The following is a 25,516-nucleotide window of genomic DNA, read 5'->3' on the forward strand; positions in this document are numbered from 1 at the left end:
CTCCTCCTGCTCTAGGCTACACATTTGTATAGTATGCTACTGTGCTGAATACTGCAGGCAATTGTGACACATTTATTTATTTTTCTTTTTGAGACAGAGTTTCGCTCTTGTTGCCCAGGCTGGAGTGCAATGGTGCAATCTTGGCTCATAGCAACCTCTGCCTCCTGGGTTCAAGTAATTCTGCATCAGCCTCCCTAGTAGCTGGGATTACAGGCGTACGCCACCACACCCGGCTAATTTTGTATTTTTAGTAGAGACAGGGTTTTTCCATTTTGGTCAGGCTGGTCTCGAACTCCAGACCTCAGGTGATCCGTCCACCTCAGCCTCCCAAAGTGCTGGGATTACAGGCGTGAGCCACCGCACCCAGCCGTATCTGTCTATTTAAATGCATAAAACGTACAGTAAAAATATGGTATGATCTCAGGGGACCGTTGTACTTCGGGGACCAAAACGTCACATGACACAGGCAGTGCTGACACCCTTTACAAGCACCGTCTGTGGAGGTTTAATTGCTTTGTCCTTTCTAAAGGAAACATACATGGATGTTTGGTAACCCTAGAGGTGTATCTGCATCATCCTATCTAGCACCCACACTCAGAAGCAACGCAGCAGGCGCATGGCGACCCCAGCCCCCACCTGCAGGCATGCACGACCACGATGAGCTTGTTTCTCTGCGAGCTGTGCCGGATGGTCAGCTGGATCTGCCCCAGTGGAGACTGTCCCAGGGTCGTCCCACTGTGGGAAAAGAGCAGAAAGTCACCAGCTTGCCTGAGACTGCAGAACGTTGTGACTCATTGATCTACTGTACACAATAAGATAATTTCCATTCATTTAGACAAAAAGAAGTCAAATTACCCATGAACTTAAATATAATTTGAAACTTCTGGGTACAAGTCAAACAGATGGATATTTTACTTGAGGGCTCAATATAAATTAATTATTCAAAACTGACAGTTGTGTTTTTTTTTTGAGATGGAGTTTTGCTCTTGTTGCCCAGGCTGGAGCGCAGTGGTGTAATCTCGGCTCACTAACCTCCACCTCCTGGGTTCAAGCCATTCTCCTGCCTCAGCCTCCTGAGTAGCTGGGATTACAGGCGCCTGCCACCAAGCCCAGCTAATGTTTTGTAATTTTAGCAGAGACAGGGTTTCACCATGTTGGCCAGGCTGGTCTCGAATTCCTGACCTCAGGTGATCCAGCTGCTTCGGCCTCCCAAAGTGCTGGGATCCCAGGCGTGAGCCATAGCATCCAGCCAACTGAGATTTTTAGTTAGGGTCCTGAGAACTAAAAATAAAATCCTAAGCCCCCACCCCACTCCCACATGAGTGGACCCAGGGGACCCCAGAGAACCCTTAAACACGGAGTTCCTGACCACAACAGGACGGGACGTTATTGATACCCACTCCCTTTGCAGTTCAGACGCAACCACTGACTGGCATTAATGTTACAACAGAGATCGCAAGGCTGAAGGAACAGACTTTTTGTGGCAATAAGACACCAAGCTACAAAGAAGACCTGGGGCCATGCCAGGCGAGGGTAAGCCTCACACCCAACACTTACAGAATCACCTGGGTTCTACCAGCCGCCAGGCGTCTCTTTCTCCAGCAGCTAAACAAGCACTGGCCTCGAGAGCAGCAGTGTTCAAGCAATCACAGCCTGTCCTGATCCAGAGGCCGACTCACTGACTGCTGCTTCACTGGCGCTAACTGCAGCTTTGACTGACGAGCGGCTGACTTCAAACTTCTTCCTGATGGCCGACCCTGACCACAGACTGCTGCTGGCTGCTCTAGAGAGGCTGGACACTCTGTGGCATTCCCAGCTCCTCCTGGAACCTGCTGAGGACACGCGCTCCGCACAAAGCTCCTGCCCTACCCTTCCTCCTTGGAGATGCTTCCGGACTCAGAGAGAGGCTGCACTTCCCAGCCTCTCAGGCTGGTCGGCCTGCAGGCTGCAACTCACTAAGGAGTAGTCTCCTTTCTAAACGTGCAGATCTTATGATTCACCAAGTGAGCACCCGAGGTTGAAACCACACAGTGTCCTTAATACAAGCGTCACCTTTGCGGTCTTTGTTAAGCAGTTTCTAGCCTGTCCTACCTGAATCTGCGTGTCCCATCTCAAAGCCTCATGCAAGTCACGTGCTCTCTTCCCATCTGAGACTGCAGCGCCCTTCCTTCCATTTCTCTCTGCTCAAGGATGGAACACAGAACCCCAAAATGACAACTGGTCTTGTTCAGTGGCCCCTAAGATCATTTCTACTTCCCAAATTGAGCTCCTGAGAAGAAGTCGTTCCTTGTTTAAAATTCTATTTCCTTCTGGAGCAAGAGAGAAGGAATGTTTTCTTCTTTCCAAAATAGTGGACGTGAGAAAGCATGAAAGAAAAAGGTGAGTGTGGCTCAGAGGAGGGTGGCTGTGCAAGCCCCACAGTCTGCGTGTGCTTTTTCTAACAGCTCAGAAGCAAACATGCTTTCACCTTTGCCTCCGTTTCTTTCACTATTTTCTTATCACTCGACACACCTCTTATAACTCCACACAGGGAGAACTATTTCAAGGGTCAATTTTGTTTCTTCCACCAAGGTTAACATCTGAAGCTTGTCATAGCTACAGATGACTTTTTCCTCCTTATCTAAAGAAACCCTTAATACACCTATGAGTCACGGGGCTTAAATAAGGAGCCAACACAGACATCCAAACACAAACCCAAGAGACTGGGCGGCAGCGATGGGATCTGACTGCGTGAGAAGAGCAGGTTCTGTCCTCACACAACGGGGAAGCCAGGGCTTCTCCGGGCCACAGCGAGGCCCGCAGGCCAGCTCTGCGTCTGTTTTCCTGGCAGGAGCCCAGGCACACAGCAGCGTCCCGGCGCTGCCTCCTGTCTTTCCTATTGTGAAACCTATTACTCTATCGCGTTTTAATCTTTGAATGACTAAATCCTAGAAAACGGCAGGTTTTATTTCCAAAGTCCAAGACACAGTGAGCACAACAGCAACACAACCTTTAGTGCTTTCAGTTAACACAAGATTACGCCTCCCTCCCCCAAGCACGCCGGCCTCGTGCTCTGCTGCGTTAAACCCACTCCCCCAGGGTGGGGGGCGCTTGCTCTGCTGCTGAGAAACAACATAGCGGCACTTAGTTACTTTTCCAGCTGCCTCAGCCGTTGCCGCAGCTCCTGGGTGGCGATGGGCAGCGAGATGTCCGAGGCGATGCTGGGGGTGGGCTCCTTGGCCGAGATGTGGCCTGGGGAGGCCAGGAGGCTGGAGGAGCTTCTGCCCAGGTCGTGCAGCCCCTGAGGGCCGGCCTCAGGGGGCTGGGCCTTTTCTTCCACACGAGGCTTATCACTGCCCCCAATGACTGGTGTGGATGGAGCTGTGTTGCTGCCGCCAGGGCCTGGAGACCCAGACATATGAGATTTGATGGATGTTTTCCTCCCCTCTTTGGACACAGAGGGCCGTTTGACTTGAGCTGAGTGTTGGTGGTCGGGACGCCTTTCTCGCTTTTCCAGATGGAGCACCTAGAGGTGGACACAAACATAACCATTAAACTTGGTGACCCTGGTAACATCCTAATACTGGAACAGCTTGCGATGTCTTTATCTGCAAACATTTCTTTAAAACTTAGCTCTTAACTTTTCTTTTAAAGGAAAGTTTAAGTAACCAAAATATCACTTCTGTGATACAAACACCACCTTTTCCCTCTAGAGATGGGGAGACTCGCTAAGCTGCACAGGCCGGAGTGCTGTAGCTATCCACAGGTGTGACCATTGCGCACTACACCCCAAGCTCCTGGCCTCAAGAGATCCTCCCGCCGCAGCCGGCCAAGTAGCTGGGGCATCGCAGATGCCTGCGCCTTCAGGCTCTGGTGGCAGCAGCAGGGTGGTGGCAGTGATAAGCCTGGACGGTGTGGAAGGGCAGGCCACCCCCCTGAAGCTGATCCTCTGGTGCCACACAACCTGGGCAGAAGCTCCTCCAGCTTCCCCAGGCCACATCTCAGGCAAGGAGCCCCCCACGGCACTTCTGTGTATTCCTCTAGTCTCTTCCGTTTGCACATATTTCTATGCAATTGTGGGACAATGTTTTTACTTCAAGAGCCCAGAGTCGCGTTTCCCCGACAGAAGACCAAATTCCATGTTCTATAAAGGTGGTTTCCACCCGGCGTCCCCAGAGGAAGGAAGGAAGTCCAGAGCCCCTGCTATCCAGCAAGATCACCCTAAACAACCTGGCATGAGTGCAGGAACAGGGGTACCCGCAGGGCCCAGGGTCTCCCAGTTATGTGGTCCCTGGGCTGGCTTGAGCAGAGTCTACACCTTGTAAATCGCTCCACTCTGGGGTGACTGTGATAGCTTAAAGACTTTTTCTGGTTTTAGGAAATAACGCCGCAGTGAACATCTTTATGTTCCTGGTCTCCCCACACTTTGTATCACAAAACAAGAGTCAGGTTTCTAAAAGAAAGGCCAAGGAGCCTTCAGATGAATGTCTCCCGGATGCCGCAGCTCCCTCTCGAGAGGTGTGCGACACCCCCAGTCTCTGCCGGGGGCAAGGAGGCTGTTCCCATTGCCCTCTCAATAGAAGTCATTTGTTTTAATTTTCTAAAAAAGCTGGCTCTTCATTTAATTTGCATTTCTTTGATTCATGTGTTTCCCCATATGTTTGCCAGTTTTACTTTCAACATTTCCTTAGCTATTTACAAACGAATCACCGTTTATTTTGGACAAAAAATATTTTTTTCCTGTAAGTTCTACTGTCTCATGGAGTTTTATTAAATTTAAATTCTCTCTCTACTGAACAACCTTTGAAAAGTTAGACTCAGGAGAAAACCTTGTTGATACCAACAGTAACACTTTCCGGGCCAAAGGATAACGGTAAGGTTGCTGGGTTCACAGGAAAGTACTGTGAGTAGCCGTGGGCCTGCTCAGGCAACCTGGAAATGTGGCCTGTTCTGTGGCTGAGTCCCAGCCTTTGTCTTCTCCCTGGAGCCCTCGGATACCCAGCAACAGTGTCTCCTCCCTGCACCGGCGCCCCCCTGTGGCCCAGAGCTGCAGCCGACACAGAGCTTTCTTGACCGGGACCCACAAGTATCCCTGCCAGCACCGGCCTCCCCATCCCCTGTGGTGTTCACTGCAGGACGACACGATACCCAGAGGGCAATCTTCATCTTGATGGTGCTGTTTGGACCCGAGTTACTGAGCTGGAAGCGCTGGTTCAGGGTCATGTCCTCACTGGTGAGCAGCTGGCTGAGGGGGACCTTCAGGTTCCCCAGGGAACACTGGTGCTGCTCGTCTCTGACCTGCAAAACACAGGGTAGAAACACTGGCGTAACTAGGATCATGTCTGCAGAACCTTTCTACGTTTTCTAAGCTCCTTTTGTTCTCAGAGATAGGAACTTAGAAAATGTAGAAAGGAGCCAGGTAGGGTGGCTCACACCTGTAATTTCAGCACTTTGGGAGGCTCAGATCACCTGAGGCCAGGGGTTCAAGGTCAGCCTGGCCAACATGGCGAAACCCCGTCTGTACTAAAAATACAAAAAATAGGCCGGGCGCGGTGGCTCAAGCCTGTAATCCCAGCACTTTGGGAGGCCAAGACGGGCGGATCACGAGGTCAGGAGATCGAGACCATCCTGGCTAACACGGTGAAACCCCATCTCTACTAAAAATACAAAAACTAGCCGGGCGAGGTGGCGGGTGCCTGTAGTCCCAGCTACTCCGGAGGCTGAGGCAGGAGAATGGCGTAAACCCGGGAGGTGGAACTTGCAGTGAGCTGAGATCTGGCCACTGTACTCCAGTCCAGGCGACAGAGCGAGACTCCGCCTCAAAAAAAAAAAAAAAAAAAAGCCGGGCGTGGTGGCACGCACCTGCAGTCCCAGCTACTTGGGAGGCTGAGGCATGAGAATCACTTGAACCCGGGAGGAGGAGGCTGCAGTGAGCCGAGATCGCACCACTGCACTCCAGCCTGGGTGACAAAACTGTTTCAAAAATAAACAAATGTAGAAAGGTCCACAGACAATATTAGTCTATAAGAAAGATATTTAAAAAAACCCAAACATATTTCAGTCATATTCTCCTAAGTAGTGTTTCCATAATGATTAACATGGTACAAAATCTCTCCTGAGAAAGACACAAAGCACTGTTAACAAGCAAAAGATCTGCTATTTCCTCATTATAGATCACAATGAGCACAGAAAGAAATGAGGTAATAATGACAAATGGGAAAAGCAATAATGACAATAATGACCAATCGGTTAGGAGAACCCTGGGTTAATAGGCAATAATCTACCTGTCTTTTAACCCCTGGGAACATGGTGGCAACACACATTCATAATGATATACACATTCATGACATTTATGGAGACAATACATGGCAAAAACTGCAATTACTTTTGCACCCAACCTCATAAAATGACCAACACAGAATAATGAGACAGGGCCAGGCAAGCCCAGAATGACCAGGTCTCCCAGGCCCAGCTGTTCACACACACCTATCAAGAGAGGTTCAAGATACAAGAAGCAAAAACAGAGGCTGAAGAAAAAATATAAATTCAGAGATTTAAACACCATGCTCTTCATACCTGATACAAGAAGTAGTCTGAGAATTAGTAAGGCCCCAGAGGACCTGAGCAATGCCGCCAACCACCCTGACATACTGACATTCATGAGACACTTGCCAACACCAGAAAGGCACACAGCCTACAGGTGCATGTAGAGTGTGTCCTAGCACAGGCAGTGCTCTGGGCCATCAAACATAAAAGGGCTCATGTCATACAAAGTATGTATTCTGATCACTATGGAATGAAATTGGAATCAATAATAGAAAGATTAAAAAAAAACCCTGAAACATAGGGAAACTAAATAATGGACCAAAATAACCCATACATGGGTCAAAGGAAAAAACTGAAAGGGAAATTAAGGAAATAATAATAATCAAAAGGAGACATCAAAAGAAGAGAAAATAAAACCACAAGTCAAAATTTGTGAGATGTAGCTAAAGCAGAATTCAAAGTGAAATTTATTGGAGTAAATGCCTACATGATAAAAACAGAAATGTCTCAGGCTTCTTCTTTAAGAAACTAGAAAAAGAGAAGCAAACAAGACCCAAAGTGGGACTGAAATAATAATGATCGTAGTAGAAGTCAATGAAATAGTAAAAGAAAAGCAATAATGACAATTAAACAAAAAATTGGTTCTTTGAGAAAATAAAATCAATAAACATCTTGTAAGACTTATTAGGAAGAAAGAGAAGACAGGCCAGGCACGATGGCTCAAGTATGGAATCCCAGCACTTTGGGAGGCCGAGGTGGGTGGGTGGCTTGAGCCCAGGAGTTCGAGACCAGCCTGGGCAATGTGGTGAAACCCCGTCTTTACATACACAAATACACACATACACACACACACCCCTCCAAAACACAAAAATGAGCTGGGTGTGGTGGCATGCACCTGTAGTCCCAGCCACTTGGGAGGCTGAGGCACACATACACACATACCCAAAACACAAAAATGAGCTGGGTGTGGTGGCATGCACTTCTAGTCCCAGCCACTTGGGAGGCTGAGGCGGGAGGACTGCTTGAGCCCAAGAGGTCAAGGCTGCAGTGAGCCATGACTGCACCACTGCACTCCAGCCTGGGTGACAAAGTGAGACCCTGTCTCAAGAAAAAACAAAAAGATTTATTAATAAAGCACCAATAATAAAGATAATGTGATACTGGCATAAAAACAGACATATAGAACAATGGAACAGAAGGAATTCCAGAAATAGACCTATACGTATGGGCAACTGAGTTTCTGGAAAGTTCCTAAGCTAGTAAGTTAGGGCAGATAATAATCTTTTTAACAAAGACTAAAAAACTGCACAACTGCTGAACAACTACACAGCCATATATAAGAAAAAGAGGCTGGGCACAGTGGCTCGCAACTGTAATTCCAGCACTTGGGGAAGCTGAAGCGGGAATATCGCTGCTTGAGCCCAGGAGTTTGTGACCAGTCTGGACAACACTGTGAGACTCCCATCTCTACAAAAAAACAAAAAAAATTAGCCAGGCATAGTGGTGTCTGACTGTAGTCCCAGCTACTCCGGAGGCCAGGGTGGGCGGATCGCCTGAGCCCAGGAGTTTGAGGCTGCAGTGATCTGTGATTATGCTACTGCACTCCAGTCTGGGTAACAGAGTGAAACTCTGTTCTCAAAAACAAATAAAGAGACGGGGTGCGGTGGCTCACGCCTGTGATCCCAGCACGTTGGGAGGCCAAAGCAGGTGGATTACCTGAGGTCAGGAGTTCAAGACCACCCTGGCCAACATGGTGAAACTCCATCTCCACTAAAAATACAAAAAATTAGCCAGGTGTGGTGGCATGCACCTGTGATCCCAGCTACTCAGGAGGCTGAGGCACGAGAATCACTTGAACCCAGGAGGCAGAGGTTGCAGTGACGGAGATCGCACCATCGTACTCCAGCCTGGGCGACAGAGACTTCATCTCAAAAAGAATGAAAAATTAAAAAAGAAAAACCCTCCAAATGTCTTACAAATTCAGTATGAAGAAGACAAATAACCTAATAAAAAAGACAGGCAAAAAAACTGAATAGACACTTCACCGCAGAAGATATACAGACTGTACCCAAGCATAAGAAGGTGCTCAACGTCATTAGTAATGACACTGAGACTACCCGGAAGCACTCCCATCTATCCACTAACAGCACAGCACTGAACCCGGAAATACTCCCATCTACCCATTAACAGCACAGCACCAGACCTGGAAACACTCCCATCTATCCACTAACAGCACAGCACCAGACCCGGAAATACTCCCATCTACCCATTAACAGCACAGCACCGGACCCGGAAACACTCCCATCTACCCATTAACAGCACAGCACCGGACCCGGAAATACTCCCATCTACCCATTAACAGCACAGCACCGGACCCGGAAATACTCCCATCTACCCACTAACAGCACAGCACCGGACCCGGAAATACTCCCATCTACCCATTAACAGCACAGCACTGGCGAGACGTGGGGCCAGCTGGACTCACATGTACTTCTGTTGGAATGTAACGTGGCACAATCTCTTCGGAAAACAATTTGGCAGTTTATTAAGAAGTTAAACATGAACCTGGCAATCTGCTCCTGGGCATTTTACCCAATAGAATGAAGGCGTATGTACACACAGTCTTGTATGTGATATTCACAGCAGATTTATCTGTAATAGGTCTAAACTGGAAAGAACCCAATCTTTTATCAATGTCTTATTCATGGGTAAATGGATGAGCAAATTGTGGTATATCCATAAATACTACTCAATAATAAAAAGACAAACTGTGGATATTTGCAACAACACAGGTAAACTTCAGAATAATTATCACCAGAGAAACAAACAACAAGAGTACATACTATATAATTCTATTTATATAAAATTCTGGAAAATGTGAACAGTAATCTACAGTGACCAAAGGCAGGTCTGTGTTTGCCTGGGGCTGGGGGAGGTCTGGGTTACAGGGAGAACAAGGGAGCTTAGGGGACGGATCTACCGATTGTCCTGATTGTGGCAATGGATCCCCAGGTGTATACACAGGTCACAACTCGGCAAATTGTACACTTTAAATAGTCAATGATATTTCAACAAATTGGTTAAAAAATGCAAATAAAATACCTCAACTTCAAGGTCCTGGCGCTTGGGATTGTGAATGAAGAAAGTGAAGTTTTCCTCCCACACTGGTTCATTGGTTTTGTATCGAATCTGGAAGAAATATCCAATTAGCTCTGCGATATTTTCTGTGGGAAAGGGCTACTCATTTTACATGTTTAGAAGCTTAGAATGAAAAATAAAAAGAAAATAAATAAAACAAAAAACTAGAAGCTTAGGTTGACCTTCATTAAATTCCAAGACATGTATTTGCGGGTACACACTATTATATATTGACTGTGGACGTGCTGAAAAGATAACGAGACGGTCTAAAGCCTTTAGAGTGTGTCATGAGGCCCCGGCCTGTGTGCCCACAGATAAAGGCTTTGTGTGTGTGGCCTGGCCTCGGTTCTGTAATGACTTCTGAACCCATGTAATAGCGCCTCCGCACTGAGGAGGGTGCTGCACCTGGGCGTGTCTCTAACACCGTTAACAACTCAGTGAGTGACAGCCTCTAACTTTGGGTATTTCTTTTTTTTTTTTTTTTGCGGGGGGTGGGGGACAGAGTCTTGGTCTGTCACCAGGGTGGAGGGCAGTGGCACAATCTCAGCTCACTGCAACCTCTGCCTCCCAGGTTCAAGTGATTTTCCTGCCTCAGCCTCCCAAGTAGCTGGGATTACAGACACACATCACCCTGCCTGGCTAAATTTTTTTTTTTTTTGTATTTTAGTACAGACAGGGTTTCACCATGTTGGCCAAGATGGTCTCGATCTCCTGACCTCGTGATCCACCCGCCTCGGCCTCCCAAAGTACTGGGATCACAGGCCTGAGCCACTGTGCCTGGCCTAAGTTTTGTATTTCTAGTAGAGATGAGGTTTCACCATATTGGCCAGGCTGGTCTCGAACTCCTGACCTCAAGGGATCTACCTGCCTCGGCCTCCCAAAGTGTTGGGATTACAGGCATGAGCCACCACACCTAGCCGCTAAAGTTATTTTTTAAAATGAACAGTATATTTCTTGCTATTTCAAATAGCTAGTTATCTATCAAATGACTGATTTAAGAAAAAAAGATATGAAAAACCCTGGTCTCGATGCCCACACTATCACACAACTGAATGCGTCTGCAACCTGGCATCCCCAGGTGAGACGGCAACACGGACAGCACCCGCACGACAGGCACCAAGGCTGAGTCTGGGGACCAGTGCCTTACCTTGCTCTCCTGGGCCGTGTGCCCAACTGACATCTGGACAACAGGATTTGGGTTGCTGCTTATTTTCTTCCCTGACTACCCAAAACAAACAGAAAACAGACAAAATAAATAAGCACATTTTGATATGGGTCTTAACTAAAAATGAAATTACTGGCTTATATAAGTAGTCATTTTTATTTATCTCTGATACTTAAGGGAATATCTGGGAACAATTTAATGGGAAAACATATGCTACACACACCCCAAACCATAACTACAAAACTTTCTTTTGCACACAAATTTTAAAGGTTAGGGTCTGGTATTTTTACAGCCAACTACTTTGGAAAACGGAATCTTCTAAAAATTCTTAATGTTAATTACAGTTTTCGAAAGTTCTTTTATTTACAAGGATAACGAAAACGAATAAAGTGCCATTAATGGAAACTAAAAACCATGAGGAAAGACAAATGTAAAAGAATGTAAAATTCAGAATATTTCTCTGGTGGGAATGAAAATAGTATAGCGTGTCAGATATATGGTTTTATGTTCTCAACTTAGCGTCTTCTGTTTGAGCGTTTTTAAGCTTTCATATGTCAAATCTTGCTTACCAGCTGCTAAATAATTTTGACTGGAAGAATAAACATCAGTTTAGAATCATATTAAAATTAAGCAGATATAAATATGAAGAAAAAATTCAGGAACAGGAAAAACGGTAAGAAGTGTACATGAGCAGAGCTGATAGGAGAAAATAGTGAAACAGCACATACGTGTGACATGAGGTTTATTTATAACTTAGCCCCACAAGAAGATGCAGTTAAATGTCTGTGTTAGTGGAAATTAATTAGAAGGTTACAAAAATGTTTTTGAGTTAAATAATTTTAGAGTCAAACCTCAACACTACAGCAATGTCAGAAACAGGTGTCAAAATCCTATCATTATCGGAAGAAATATTACTAGCTCAAACCTACTGCGATAATCTATTTTCTGGTTCATCTTTCGGATGTGAATTCTGCAAAATGAAATAAGCACTGTTAAAAAGGTTTTCAAGGCTACAGATTACTGTGGCAGAGAATACTAATTTTCCCCCTAAGTTAATTTTCTCCTTTTTCCTTTAATATTAGAATTCCCAAGTTTTAGCTGAGCACAAGTCCTCTGTAAATAAAGATTTTGTTGGCAAACCTCCCTTGCAGTCAGGCATGGCCAAGTAACTAAGTTCTGGCCTCAAAGGAGGCTGTGTCCCCTCGGGCCGGAGCCACAGGTAGCTCATGGCAGACCCCCAGGCCAAGGCCAAAACCCCGACTTCAGGGGAGATGAACTACTGCTACTTCTAAGTCAGTTCTATTGTCACAGATACAGAAGCCAAGGCTTTTCCTTAACTAATAATATAAACACTTCATCTCTGAAAAAGTGGTCACCTGTTCCTAGAGATTGACTGCATCTTGTCAATTTTAAAAGATACTTTTTTTCCCCCAACTTTCTAACATCTCTGAAAACAGAATGAATCTTAAATCGATAATATACACCTTTTTGGGGGAGGCTGGCAGTAGTGAGAGTTGTTGCTGCCCTAACCAATTTATTTTGCTTCTATTTTCTGTTTAGGTATACCTGTCAGTGATATGATAAAACTATTTATCCTAAGCCTAAAATTCTCTAAGTATAAAATAAACACTGTCAAAACTTAATGGCATTCAAAATCTTAGTGGTTCATAAAATAATGATGTATCTTAAAATGGATGATGTTTTCAATTCTATGAAATAAAGTTAAATCATTAAGTTTTCTACTACAGTGCAATATTCAAAATACATCAGCACAAGTCAAAGGGACAAAGTATAATAAAAATATAAGGGTTAAGTCAGACTGTCTTGAACTTAAATCTCAAATCTATTTATCACTTGATTATTGAGACCTAAATACTGCATCTATCTGAACCTCAGTTTGCATGTTTACACAACGGGCATTTTTGGAAGCTAAATTAGCTAATTTAATAACATATCAATTATAATATAATTATCCTAGCTACACTGGGTGCTTTCATATGTATTATTTTATTTAATGTATTCAACAATTCCATGAAGAGGGTACCACTCCTTCTATTCTACAAATAACACAACAGAGTGGATGAAGTGTCCTGTTGGGGGTCACACTGCTTGCTGAGTAGTTGGGGTGCAATTTAAATACAGTCTGATTTCAGGCCCTTCAGCCTTAACGTTATGTTCTCAGGTAGCAAAGAAGAGTCTTGATGTAATTCCTTTCAATGTTCTGGAGGGCGCAGTTGTTTCAGCTACTGTGCTAACTGGTACACCACAGGAGGAACCTCTAGTAACCCACACCTTATCTCCTTGGCGCGGGACAAAGTGAGGGTTCGCAAACACCACACTATAAAGCAGACTCTGCCAGTCTCCTGCACTTTTGAAATCTAACTCATTTTTTCCAGATGAGACTGGATAAAAACAGTTCTTGTTTCTTTAGGATAGACAGAATTTTCTTTAAATAATTACATTTAAAATTCCCCAAGTCCTCCCAAAATTAAAGCCTAAAATGTTCAAAGAAATTAAAGAAAAAATAATAAAACATTAAGTCGTAAGAAAACTTTTTAACAATTTAACAAGAACACACGTAGATGTCATATTTTAGGGAGTGGAGCTTAGTTTTCAATAGACCTCATTTAATGAAATTGAAAGCCTCTCAAAAGATCTATCACCCAAACCCAGCAGCACCAAAAGCCATGACGTTGGTGACTCAGAGACGACCCTAACTCAACATATTGGAAGAGGTGATATTAAAATGCATATTCACAGTTCACAAGACATAACTTTAAGTCATGATTTAAACATCAGTTAAGATTTTAAGTAGAACTTCTATATCACAATTTTCACAAATTCAAATCCAATTAAAATAGATATTTAAATCACCTTAGAGAGAGTTGCCTAAAGCCAACAGGAAAATAATCTAATTTATCATACAGTACTTTATAAAATTTACCTTCAAAGTTGACTTAAATTGTTCTAACTACTAATTATTGGATAACAAAAGTAAGGTCTCTTCCACTAGACAATTAATTACTATATAAATATGGGAGGTAATTTGCCAATAAACTTATGAGACAAAGTATCATCTCTTTCAATATGTTTTCATTAACTCTGTCACCTGAAGGGAAAACAGTTTACCTTTAAAGCTCTCTGAACTGCAGTCTTCTTCAAGACATCAGGGTTAAATTCTAATGGGTTACTCTTTCAAGTCAGAAGAAAACGAATATGCCAAGGGTTAATAAAACATGCAATGAAGTTTATGTAAGGTTAAAGACATGAGAATTTATGGGAATAAACAAAAATCTTTAAACAAAACCACCAGAATTACACAAACAACCAACCAAACGCCATCTGTAAAATTCCTTATGCCCAAGACTTTGTCTTAGAATGAACCTTTAATCCATGAATATCAAAAGACAGCTCCTTATCCCCTACGACTAATACTCTTTTACTACCCCCACCCTCTTGATCCTTTGTGATTTCAAAAATACAAGAGTGGGACTTTAGGAAAGGGTTCTATTTACTATTCTCTGCTGAATAAACCCCTAAAATATCAATCACAATGAAAGGTTTTATTTCAAGCACAATCAATGGGCCACAGCCACCCAAGTCACTCTCAGGCCAGGGCAGGTCCTGGAACAGCGGCTGAGACGCACCTTCCCAGCCACCGCCCAGCAGAGGAGCTGCTCCTCTCTGCTCCTTGTCCTTTTCAGGGGTAGGAGTCAGGCTGGCTGCATCCCCACAGAAGCTTCTAGGGCTCTAAATACAGTCCTATGATTACGGGTTTTATGTTTAATTTTATTGATTTTTTTTTCCCAATTTGTTGGTTTCTTTCCCTCAAAAGGACAAGACTGAGTTGTTTTGCAAGCTCCTTCTAGGACTAGTATTCAAGATTAAAGAATTTATCATTTCAGTTGTAATTAATTTCAAACTTGTGACAAGCTGAACTGAATGTTTAATTTTTTTTTTTTTTACTTTTTGCTAAGCAAAAGATTTTATAATGAAGAAAGATGAATAACTAGCCTCTCAATCTTCCATGACTGGCCGGCTGGGCCAGGAGAGAAGATGGAACATGTGGCCAGGCAGGAATTCACATGACCCTAAAGCTGCCGGTGGAGCTCTCAAAAGTCCCTGGATCTACTCTGTCCATATCTGGGTGGAGCCTGGACAAGCGTATCCTTCACACACTTCCCAGGGGCTCATACACAATAAGGATGGGAACTCTGCGGCCCAGAAGGACTCACATTCTTCAGATATACTACAAACCCTTCCTGAAGCTCACTGTTGGATAGACATGGCCTGTACCAAAGACACTTAAAATTCTAACATGTATCAAGTAAAGTAAAACAAGGAGAGAGGCTGTGACGTGTAGGTAGGGGTTGCAGGAGAAGCTGTGTAAGGTGGTGGACAGCTGTGTGGCTCTGGGGATGAGGCAGACTAGATCATGCAAGTGCTTCAGGCAGGTGCCCTCTCGGGAGGCCACTGGAGTTACCCATCTTGCAGCCATGAGCCACTCACCATCAGGAGGCAGTGGGAGCCACCTGTGTTTTTTGTTTTGTTATTTATTTATTTTTTTAAGACGGAGTCTTGCTCTGTCACCAGGCTGGAGTGCAGTGGCGCCATCTTGGCTCACTGCAACCTCTACCTCCCGGGTTCAAGCGATTCTCCTGCCTCAGCCTCCAGAGTGGCTGGAACTATAGGCGTGCACCACCACACCCGGCTAATTTTTTGTATTTTTTTTTTTTAGTAGAGATGGGGTTTCACCATGTTGGCCAGGATGGTCTTGATCTCCTGACCTCGTGATCCACCCACCTCAGCCTCCCAAAGTGCTAGGATTACAGGCATGAGCCACCACGCCCGGCCTTTTTTTTTTTTTTTTTTTTGAGACGGAGTCTAGCTCTGTTGCCCAGGCTGGAGTGCAGTGGCGCAATCTCGGCTCACTGTAAGCTCCGCCTCCTGGGTTTACACCATTCTCCCGCCTCAGCCTCCCGAGAAGCTGGGACTACAGGCGCCCGCCATCTCGCCCGGCTAGTTTTTTGTATTTTTTAGTAGAGACGGGGTTTCACCGTGTAGATCAGGATGGTCTCGATCTCCTGACCTCGTGATCCACCCGTCTCGGCCTCCCAAAGTGCTGGATTACGGGCTTGAGCCACCGCGCCCGGCCGTTTTTTTTTTAAATGACAGCCAAAATAACTTGCACAAAGCTCCTAACATCATTAGGCCTAGGGGCTAGCACTGTTATGTTTAAGGCATCAGTGCAAATACCACTCATCTCAGATGAATTCCATATACAGACTGATGAATCTATAAACTTAATAAAGTGACCATAAATGCACTTTGCACTAGGGTGGAGTGGACAGGAGGCGCCAAGCACCCAAACTCTGGGCCCACGCTGAGTTCCAGTCCCAGCTCTGCCACGCACTGACCCCGTGCCTGGGCATCTCTAGTCTGTGTCATCCGGGTTCTTGGTGTTGTCTTCATTTCCTTATCTGTAAAGTGATAATGAGGGTCTGGCGATGAAACATGCAGCACCTGGGACCCCTGCCTGGCTCCCGGAAAGTGCTCCGTAAGTATGCTGGCATATCAGGCCTAAGATGCCAAAGCTGGCCACCGTAAGTCAGAGAAAGTCCTTCTTGTTCAAGCCTGAAATTAAAACCCAGGATTTCATCAAAAGAAGGAGGGCAAAGTCCTACGAGTCCACATTATGAAGAGGTCATTTCCAGCCTGGGAGGAATTCCTGTTGTCCTAAGTTTGCAGACGAGGATCGCTGGTGGTAATGCACTCCTGGAAGTGGAATTCAAAGTGCTTTTGAGTGGGTAGGAAGTAAGAGAGCACTGGGTTGGTAGCCATCAAAGCCTTCACCAGTGACAGCAAGGGTCTCAGCCCTCTGGGGAAAACTGGGGAAGCACTGATCTGGCTTCATGTTGAAACCCAATGGGTGGGGAAAAAGTTCAAATTTGTTTTACAGAACATCTTACGTGATGCATATGTTCTAATAAGGAAGTACACTGTGCAACTTGGATAATGCTGCAGGAAAGCTGATTTTGGTAATACTCCTGATACGAGGTCAGATATTTCCTTTCTGTAAAAGGAAGCAGTTGCAGAATGGGAAAAAGCAACTTGGAAAAGCTATTGGAGATAAACTAACAGTTTACACAGTGGAGCTATCTTGTCATGTTTATACTAGTGTATGATGAAATTTTCTGCTATCACCAGAAGCAAAAAATTATTTTCTTAAAAGTAACAGAATATGCTGCTATTATGTACCGCTGACCTCATTTTGACTTTAAAAAGGCCTTAAACATATATCAGCCAGAGAGATCACATGGTACCACTTAACTATTGGTGTGACTCTGAACAGCTTACCTAACCCTTCAGGGTGTTGATTTTCCTCATCTGTAAGAGGGCAAAATACCTGTTCTTCCAATGAGAAGACTTGGACACGGGGCAGGGAACATCACATACTGGGGGCTGTCAGGGGGTGGGGGGCTGGTGGAGGGATAGCATTAGGAGAAATACCTAATGTAAATGATGAATTGTAAACCAACATGGCACATGTATACCTATGAATTGAACCTGCATGTTGTGCACATGTACCCTAGAATTTAAAAGTAAAATTTACATAAATAAATAAACAAAATACCTGCTCTTCAAGTTTTGCCCCTTACTCTTCCCCTACTTTAAAAAATAAGAATAGGCCGAGCGCGGTGGCTCATGCCTGCAATCCCAGCACTTTGGGAGGCCAAGGCAGGTGGATCACGAGGTCAGGAGATCGAGACCATCCTAGCTAGCATGGTGAAACACTGTCTCTACTAAAAATACAAAAATTAGTTGGGCGTGGTGGTGGGCGCCTGTAGTCCGAGGCAGGAAAATGGCGTGAACCTGGGAGGCCGAGCCTTGCAGTGAGCCGAGATTGTGCCACTGAACTCCAGTCTGGGCAACAAAGCGAGACTCCGTCTCAAAAAAAAAAAAAAAAAGAAAGAAAGAATAAAGTGAGAATGCATAGGGAAATCCTTTGGAAATAGAAGTGAAAACTCTACAAAAACGCAAAGCGCCATCAATACTCTATTAAGGGACAACTGGGCTGTAAGAATCTCACTGTCGACTGGATGAAGTCTGACCTTCTAGGGAATCTCACTGTCGACTGGATGAAGTCTGACCTTCTAGGGAGTCTCACTGTCGACTGGACGAAGTCTGACCTTCTAGGGAGTCTCACTGTCGACTGGATGAAGTCTGACCTTCTAGGCTAATGACTAAGACGCTGTGGGCCCCTGTGGCCCCGAAGCAGGTGAAAACGGCTCCCTACTGAAAACACAGAGAACAGAACAGGAATCCAGACATACAGACCACAGGCAACATATGATGAGATGGGAACAAAGACACACTTAATTATCCACTCCGGGAAGTTCTTTATGTGTCTTAAAAGAAAGCGAATCACAAACTTAATATAGTTTTCTCCTCCCTTAGGAGCTCTAGGTAAACCATGTGAGTGAAGGCAAATTTTTATTTAAAAAATGGGTGAATTTCTATCGTCACGTGATCATCCCCAAGCGACTGAGAGTTGACTACACAGCAAGGTTTTCAAAGAAGGCCCTAGTTCTGACTCTTGCGTGTTTGATCAGGAAGGGATAGCAGGCCGGGCATGGTGGCTCACACTTGTAATCCCAGCACTTTGAGAGGCCGAGGTGGGTAGACTACCTGAGGTCAGGAGTTGGAGAATAGCCTGGCCAATATGGTGAAACCCCGTCTCTACTAAAAGTACAAAAATTAGCCAGGCATGGTGGTTCGTGCCTGTAATCCCAGCTACTTGGGAGTCTGAGGCAGGATAATCACTTGAATCTAAGAGGTGGAGGTTGCAGTGAGCCAAGACCGCACCATTGCACTCCAGCCTGGTCAAGAAGAGCAAAACTTCATCCCCCCCCAAAAAAAAAAAAAAAAAAGGAAGGGATAGATTTTAAAACAGTTTTGTGAAAGTTTATAAAAAAAATTTATATCTCACATTAAGATGAACCACAAGAAAATGAATTTTAATCATTATGGCTTCATTTCTTCCTCAGGAGAGGTTTTTTTAAACGAGCCAGCAGCAGCTGAGGAATGGAGGACCGCTTCTCTGCTTGCCAGGGTTGTTCATCTAATGGTCAGATGTTCTCGCCAATGTTACAACAGTGTTACGGTTCACAAAACAAGCACAAAATAAATAAATACACAATAATTAAAATCATGCAAGAAAATAAAAGCATGCGACATCAGTCCACCGCCAGCCAACTGCGTTAGAAGTTCCAGTCCACATTCTGGCAGTTTCCAAACAGACAAAGGAAGAAAGAACCCCGGAGGACTCACAAATAGTGCTCTATAGACTGAGGCGGTATTTTCACAAAACACTAGTCCCGACGCTCGCCTCTCTTTTAAGTAGCCACACCCAAAGTTTCCCTCGTAGATGCTCTTAGGGCAGTGGAGCCAGGGGAGAAAGCAGAGAACGGTGGATTGTGGTCAATGAGAGCACCAGGAGCACTACAGACAGTGCAGAGGCAGAGCCAAAGAACCCCACAGCTCGCGGGACGCCCCTTAATCCAGCGCTGGGCGCGCCGCGGCTCCGCAAAGATCCTTTGCCTCTGACGGCCACAGCACATCCCATGCACAAAGTGTCCTTTTAACAGAAGATCAATACATTCTCTTTGGGTTGTTTTTTTGTTTTTTTTTTTTTTTTGCTTATGTGACATTATTCAAATTTCAATTTAATGTGACAAAACACACAGTTCTAAAGAGGCCTAATCCTTTGTAGCCAATTCACTGATACTATTCTCGCATCGACCCTAACATAGAAACACTCTTCCATCAGGCATTACGGAAGCCTTTACAACAAACATTACCATGGCTAAAAGCAAACAATTCTACTGTATAGAAATTCTGTGGAAAGATTAAATACGTAATAACTTTTTCCAAATGGAAATTGTAACAGATAAAGTCACAGACTTTAGACTGGAAGACTGATCAAAGACTAAGGTAAATACTTTAAGAGAAATATAAGAATTCTTTTAAGAAGTTAAAATTGGTCAAGAAAGCTTCACTGAAATAAACAGTGCAATTATATACAATTACATACAACAAAGAGTATAATCACATCCTCCCAGTATGAAATATGTGATCAATCATATCTTAATTGTAGATAATTTTAAATAAAATGCACTGGTGCACAAATATTTACTTCATTTCTGTGCAAAGCTCAAGGAAATGCACAGTTCTCAGAACGTGGAAGGTGCTGGAGGAAGCCAAGGGTGTGCATCTCGTGAACTATGGAGTGTAGTCTGACCACGGCAAGGCAAGACTACAGGGGACTGAAAGGCTGATAACTTAGGTCCAGGGTGTGTGTTGAGAAGGGAGTTAAATGCTTCTTTGCCTTCTTGTCTATCTCCCTGGTAAACACTGACAAAGGGAGACAAGACACAGGAAGATAATTTATGTACAAATGCACTTGGGGGATGAGTATTTACTGTAGAGAGGCATTATGCAATAAACAACTTGGGGAGGAAAGAAACTTCTGCACTGGGTGGCAACAGTCTTTTTTCCAACAAAAGTGGCTGTGGATATGATGAAATAAAGACTGAGTGCCTAGTCAACAAGTGTATGGGCACTCCAAAATCATCAAACAGGATGACATGACTAAGGACCACACCACTATCCTCACTAGCAGGGTTGAAGGTAGGATGACGGGAGAGCACACTATGCCTCACAAGACTGAATTAGTAAGATCTTCCTTCTCCGTGGTTAGTTATTACCTATAAAATGGTATTTTACAGTTTTTCTCTACAAACGAACAATTCTGATACAAACAGAAGTATATGCTTCTAGGCACAGAGTGTCTTGTATCTGGCAGTAGGTCATTCCGAGACATGGCTTCCTTTTGTTCTGCAAGAAACATCCCAGGCACCCAGAGGCCGGCTTGCTCGTACAGCAGCACCGTTCTGCCACCTAATGTTCACCCCAGGGATCGCCAAGGCCCAGCAGCTCACGCACGGCCCTGCGACAGCCAGGATGAGTCTAGATTTTGTAATCAGAGCTGCTTCATTTTATTCCCATTCCTACGGCAACTAAGTTTTAATATTTAGTGATTTTCTAAGGAGTTATCTTCTCCTCCTAACCACTATTCATCTTCTTTTCCTATATACTGGATAAATCCAGCTAAATGTATAAACAGAAATGTATGTACTCCCAGAGCAAACACTAACTTTTCCCTCTCCACTGCCACTCTCCTGCACTTGGATGTGAAGTGAAAACACACGACGAGAACAGGTGACACAGAGTGCTGCCAAAGCAGTGGTTACGAGCAAGAGCAGCTGCTGGGAAATAAGCACCCAAAGGTGTTACCACTGTGTTACCTACCGGAAGGTTCCTTGCTGAGTCCAAGTACAAGATCAGCAATGCAGAAGAAAGACCATCGTTGGCTTGGTCTTTGTCAGCTTTGATGTCTGTTAGCACCTAAAAGGATAGGAAAAAAGCCTTAGCAGCCATGTTTCCATAGGATTAGAGACCATTTCCATGTGATTGTATCATGTTGATGACGCTAAAAATAAGAAAGGTGAGAAACCATCCAATCCATGCAATAGAGACAGAACTAAAACAATAAATACCTTTTAAATAACAAGACTATTATTCCATACATAAGTCAATTAAATGAAGCACTCAGGTGATTTCTGGCTCTACAAATCCCTGCACTTTAACAAGCGCAAAACTGAAGATCTGATAAAACAAGTATGAATGACCTATACATTTCATTTCTAAAATTCCATTATCTTTAATTTATCCTTGATGCTATTGTAGTGACTTAATACACAATAATGAAAATTACTGCTATAACTGTTAAAAAAATCAAGTAGCAACACAACTGAAAGAGACCGATCTCAGTTATGAGGAGAAGTTGGTTAGGTAGTTTTCAAGAGAACACACTCCACAGCACCTTATCGAGGTTTGATGCATTTGGCATTAATGTGAGCCACTCCAGTCTCAAGTGTAGCTTCCCCTTGGGAACCTCGTCCAGAGTGAACCACTGAAGAGAAAAAATGTTTATGTTCAGCAAAAGTTCTTCTGAATCAAAAATCTAAATTAAACCCAGTCTCTACAAATGTTCCACGCTGCTCACTAACCCTGAGGCATCCACAGTTCTCAGTAACGTGAAGGCTGAGCCTCAGCATATCCAGCTCTACGCTGTGGGTGCTAGTGACCGCACGTTTGGAGGCGATGACAGCAGCAGGGGTGAGCAGACCATTCTAAGTGCTTTACATGCACCAACCCCTCGACCCCAACGGAAACCCTAAGCAAGTATTACTATCATTCCTACTTTACACATAAGAATTCAAATGTTTTCCAGCACTATCTAGAGAGAGTAAAGTCTTGTATGAATAGACTTCTTTTTTTTGAGATAGGGGTCTTGCTATGTCGCCCAGGCTGGGCTCAAGTGATCCTCCTGCCTCAGCCTCCCCCACAGCTGGGACCACAGGCCTACGCCTGTGTCTGTAGGCAAGCATGCTCCACCAATGGCATTTAATGGAATGTACAGGACAAGAGATAATACAACATTGATTCCAAATACTGAATTTCAGTATCAAACGATTTAATCTGCTTGTTCTAATTCATCACTCTATACTAATAAAATAGTATACGCTTGTATCAGCTTAAAAGTCACAAGATAATTAATCAAAGATGCTCCTCAAACACTAAGTGATAGACGCCATGAGCAGGACTATCCATCCAGTGCCTGGCACACTCAGGAAAACAAGATGTCATGGCCAATGAATGCTGAACACTCAAGCGAGGGAAACGTGTGATTATGAAAGTAGCAGAATTTAACATTTTTGTTTAATTTTTCTTCATTTATCTAAATCTTACCCATCTTTTAGAAGCCACCATAAATATTTCCTTTTTGATTCTTTTTATTCTGATAGCAATAAAACGGTGGAAATCGAGTCTCCTTGCCATGAATTCCCACTGTCTCTACAGGCATCTCTCATGAGAGACGCCTCACTGGCCACACTGTGCCTTCTCCAACCACCTGAAAATCTCCATCACTAGGGGGCATCTCGCACATCCCTGCCCTTAGTCCTGCAGGGAATCACTTGCTTGTCTGCAATAACGTCCGTTTATGCTTCATATCTGTAAGGATTCCCAGCATATGGTAGGTACTCAACACGCACCTGAATGGACTCTTAAATTTCTTTCTTTCATTTGTTATTTCTAAAAGGCCTAAATTCTTAGTATTTGTGACGTAAACGCCGTTCATGTCATACTAATTAGGATTCCTGCACTGTGTGATGGTGAAGGGGTGGTTCGTGGCTGCTCCGGCACAGGGCAGGGACTCAGTCAACAAGTGTCAATAAACCAACACTCCAGGGGAACTTACTTCATCTAAAAGGCGCTCCTTTTCAACTTCAATGAGATCAATCATAAGACTATAAAAATAACAATATGACAACTTTAGAACATAGAAACACATTTCTTACGGAAACAACTTTAGAACATAGAAACACATTTCTTCCTGAAACAGCCTTAAGCATTTGTCTATGAACAAGCACTCCAGAAATGCAACAAAACGCTAATAATTTATCAAGGAACAGACTATTCTTCCACAAGCTTCCTCCAGCTCACCCCCAGTGTCAGGAGAGTAAGAGTGAGGTGGAGTTTCTGTGAGCTCAAAATACTGAGTTTGACCCAGCTGAGGTTAGAGTTGTAAAACAAAAACACAAACAATTCATCTTCCCTACAATATTATATGCATCAAAAAATGTTAAAAGCATCTCAACCCTCTTATTTTACACATCCTCTCGGTAGGGTTGTGCGTTACTGTGGATTCCTCACTTGCACAGTGAACGCTAACCTCACCTTCCCCCACCCTTGCTCTCAGGCTCTAGACCCACATTGCACCGAGCCCAATGGACGCCCTCACTCGGCACATCTGAGAGGAGGCCCATTCCAGTTCCCCTAAACCTCCTGTACTTCCAAGATTGGCACCACCCCCAGATGCCAGATACAACTAGATGGCATGATTATACTCCCACTTCTTCTTGCAGTCTCTTCTGCCCCCTACAATCTATGTCTACACTGCCTTCTCTCGTCCTGGTCTATGACACACTCTCCTATTTGGTCTGCCAGTTTCTAAGCTCAGCCCTCGACAATCCAATCCATACAGCAATTTTCCTAGAATGAGCACCTGATCTATCCCTGTCCGGCTTAAAATCTCTCAATTGTTCCTAGTTGTCCTTGGAAGTCTCATGAACTCTGAAGTCAGGCCACAACATGCAAGGCCATTCTTCACGAGGTATGAACCTCTCCAGTGTATTCTATCCTACATCTTTTTTGCCACAATTAATTCAGTCAAATGTAACTTAATTAGGTTAAATTAGAAATAATTGATATTATTAACAAATGGTGGTCAAACAACCATTTTAAAAGTTTATTTTTAAAGCTATACTAGTTGTTCAATTGCAGTGAACAAATCAATATTTATTTTCCCAATGTGAATTACTATATCCTGAAAAAATTAATCCAGCAATTCAAAAAACTTAAAAAACCCATTTTTGCAATCTGGAATTGCAAAACTCTCCACTAGAACTCAGCACGGGGGAGGTTCTGCATGTAGCTATTAAGCCTTGTAAGGAAAGAAAGTGCCCCTCAGAAAGAGCTTTTAATTTATTTAACTTTAATTAACTTAGGGCTAGTGGCTGCTGTAATGGACAGCACAGATCTAGCAGATTCACTTCTCTTAAATGTGAAACTTTTAGGAATCAAAATGTTTTAAGAAATCCAAGATGAAACAACTGTTGTATCTAAGAACCATTTAATGAATATATAACAAGCATATAAACGTATTTTAAAACATATTTTTGATTATTAAAAAAAAAAAAACCGACCCCATGCCCTCCTCCAATAACCACGAAGGGTTTTAATTACCTTCCTAAAAAGTCATCCTTGTCTGGGTCTTCATCAAAGAGCTCAATCTCTAATTCTTGTCCAGGATGTTCATACACTAAAGCCTAAAACATCAACGGTGAGTAGTTAAGCACATTTTTACTAATGGAGTCATACACAGAGTATGATGACTGATGACTGTGGTAAATATGACCATGTACTTTTCTCTCATGGTAAACTCCTTATTTATTTATTTATTTATTTTTGGAGACGGAGTGTCGCTCTGTCGCCCAGGCTGGAGTGCAGTGGCACAATCTCGGATCACTGCAACCTCCACCTCCCGGGTTCAAGCGATTCTCCTGCCTCAGCCTCCCGAGCAGCTGGGATTACAGCATGTGCCACCACATCCAGTTTATTTTTGTACTTTTAGTAGAGACAGGGTTTCACCATGTTGACCAGGCTGGTCTCGAGCTCTTGACCTTAAATGATCCACCCACCTCGGCCTCCCAAAGTGTTGGGATTACCAGTGTGAGCCACTGCACCCAGCCAGTAAATTCTTTTTAGAACACTTATTTTTTTATTGTCCAGTCACACACACCTCTTGATGACGGGAGGTCACTGAAACACCTGCCACACAGTAACAGTCTACCGCGCTTGTTTCTAGGGATACCAGACCGTGTCTACCGCGCTTGTTTCTAGGGATCCCGGACCGTGTCTACCGCGCTTGTTTCTAGGGACCCCGTACCGTGTCTACCGCGCTTGTTTCTAGGGACCCCGGACCGTGTCTACCGCGCTTGT

At 44.1% G+C, this 25,516-nt stretch overlaps 1 protein-coding gene across 2 annotated transcripts in view; it reads right to left on the bottom strand.

Annotated features, from left to right (window-relative positions):
- Positions 1 to 25,516, bottom strand: part of ESYT2 (extended synaptotagmin-like protein 2) — a 101,650-nt gene that overhangs the window by 5,567 nt on the left and 70,567 nt on the right. Inside the window, exons 10-19 of one of the 2 annotated variants that reach the window (XM_011941547.1) lie at positions 24,761 to 24,843; positions 23,214 to 23,262; positions 21,774 to 21,863; positions 21,200 to 21,295; positions 13,958 to 14,020; positions 10,811 to 10,885; positions 9,628 to 9,714; positions 5,128 to 5,277; positions 3,132 to 3,505; positions 637 to 735 (exon numbers count right to left, since the gene is read on the bottom strand). In XM_011941547.1, coding sequence (XP_011796937.1) covers positions 637 to 735; positions 3,132 to 3,505; positions 5,128 to 5,277; positions 9,628 to 9,714; positions 10,811 to 10,885; positions 13,958 to 14,020; positions 21,200 to 21,295; positions 21,774 to 21,863; positions 23,214 to 23,262; positions 24,761 to 24,843 — 1,166 coding nt within the window. The remainder of the gene's footprint in view (positions 1 to 636; positions 736 to 3,131; positions 3,506 to 5,127; positions 5,278 to 9,627; positions 9,715 to 10,810; positions 10,886 to 13,957; positions 14,021 to 21,199; positions 21,296 to 21,773; positions 21,864 to 23,213; positions 23,263 to 24,760; positions 24,844 to 25,516) is intronic. The other variant, XM_011941548.1, reaches the window with a different exon arrangement.

The sequence above is a fragment of the Colobus angolensis genome, unplaced genomic scaffold, assembly GCF_000951035.1.
Source record: "Colobus angolensis palliatus isolate OR3802 unplaced genomic scaffold, Cang.pa_1.0 Scaffold2, whole genome shotgun sequence".
Lineage (NCBI taxonomy): Eukaryota > Metazoa > Chordata > Mammalia > Primates > Cercopithecidae > Colobus > Colobus angolensis.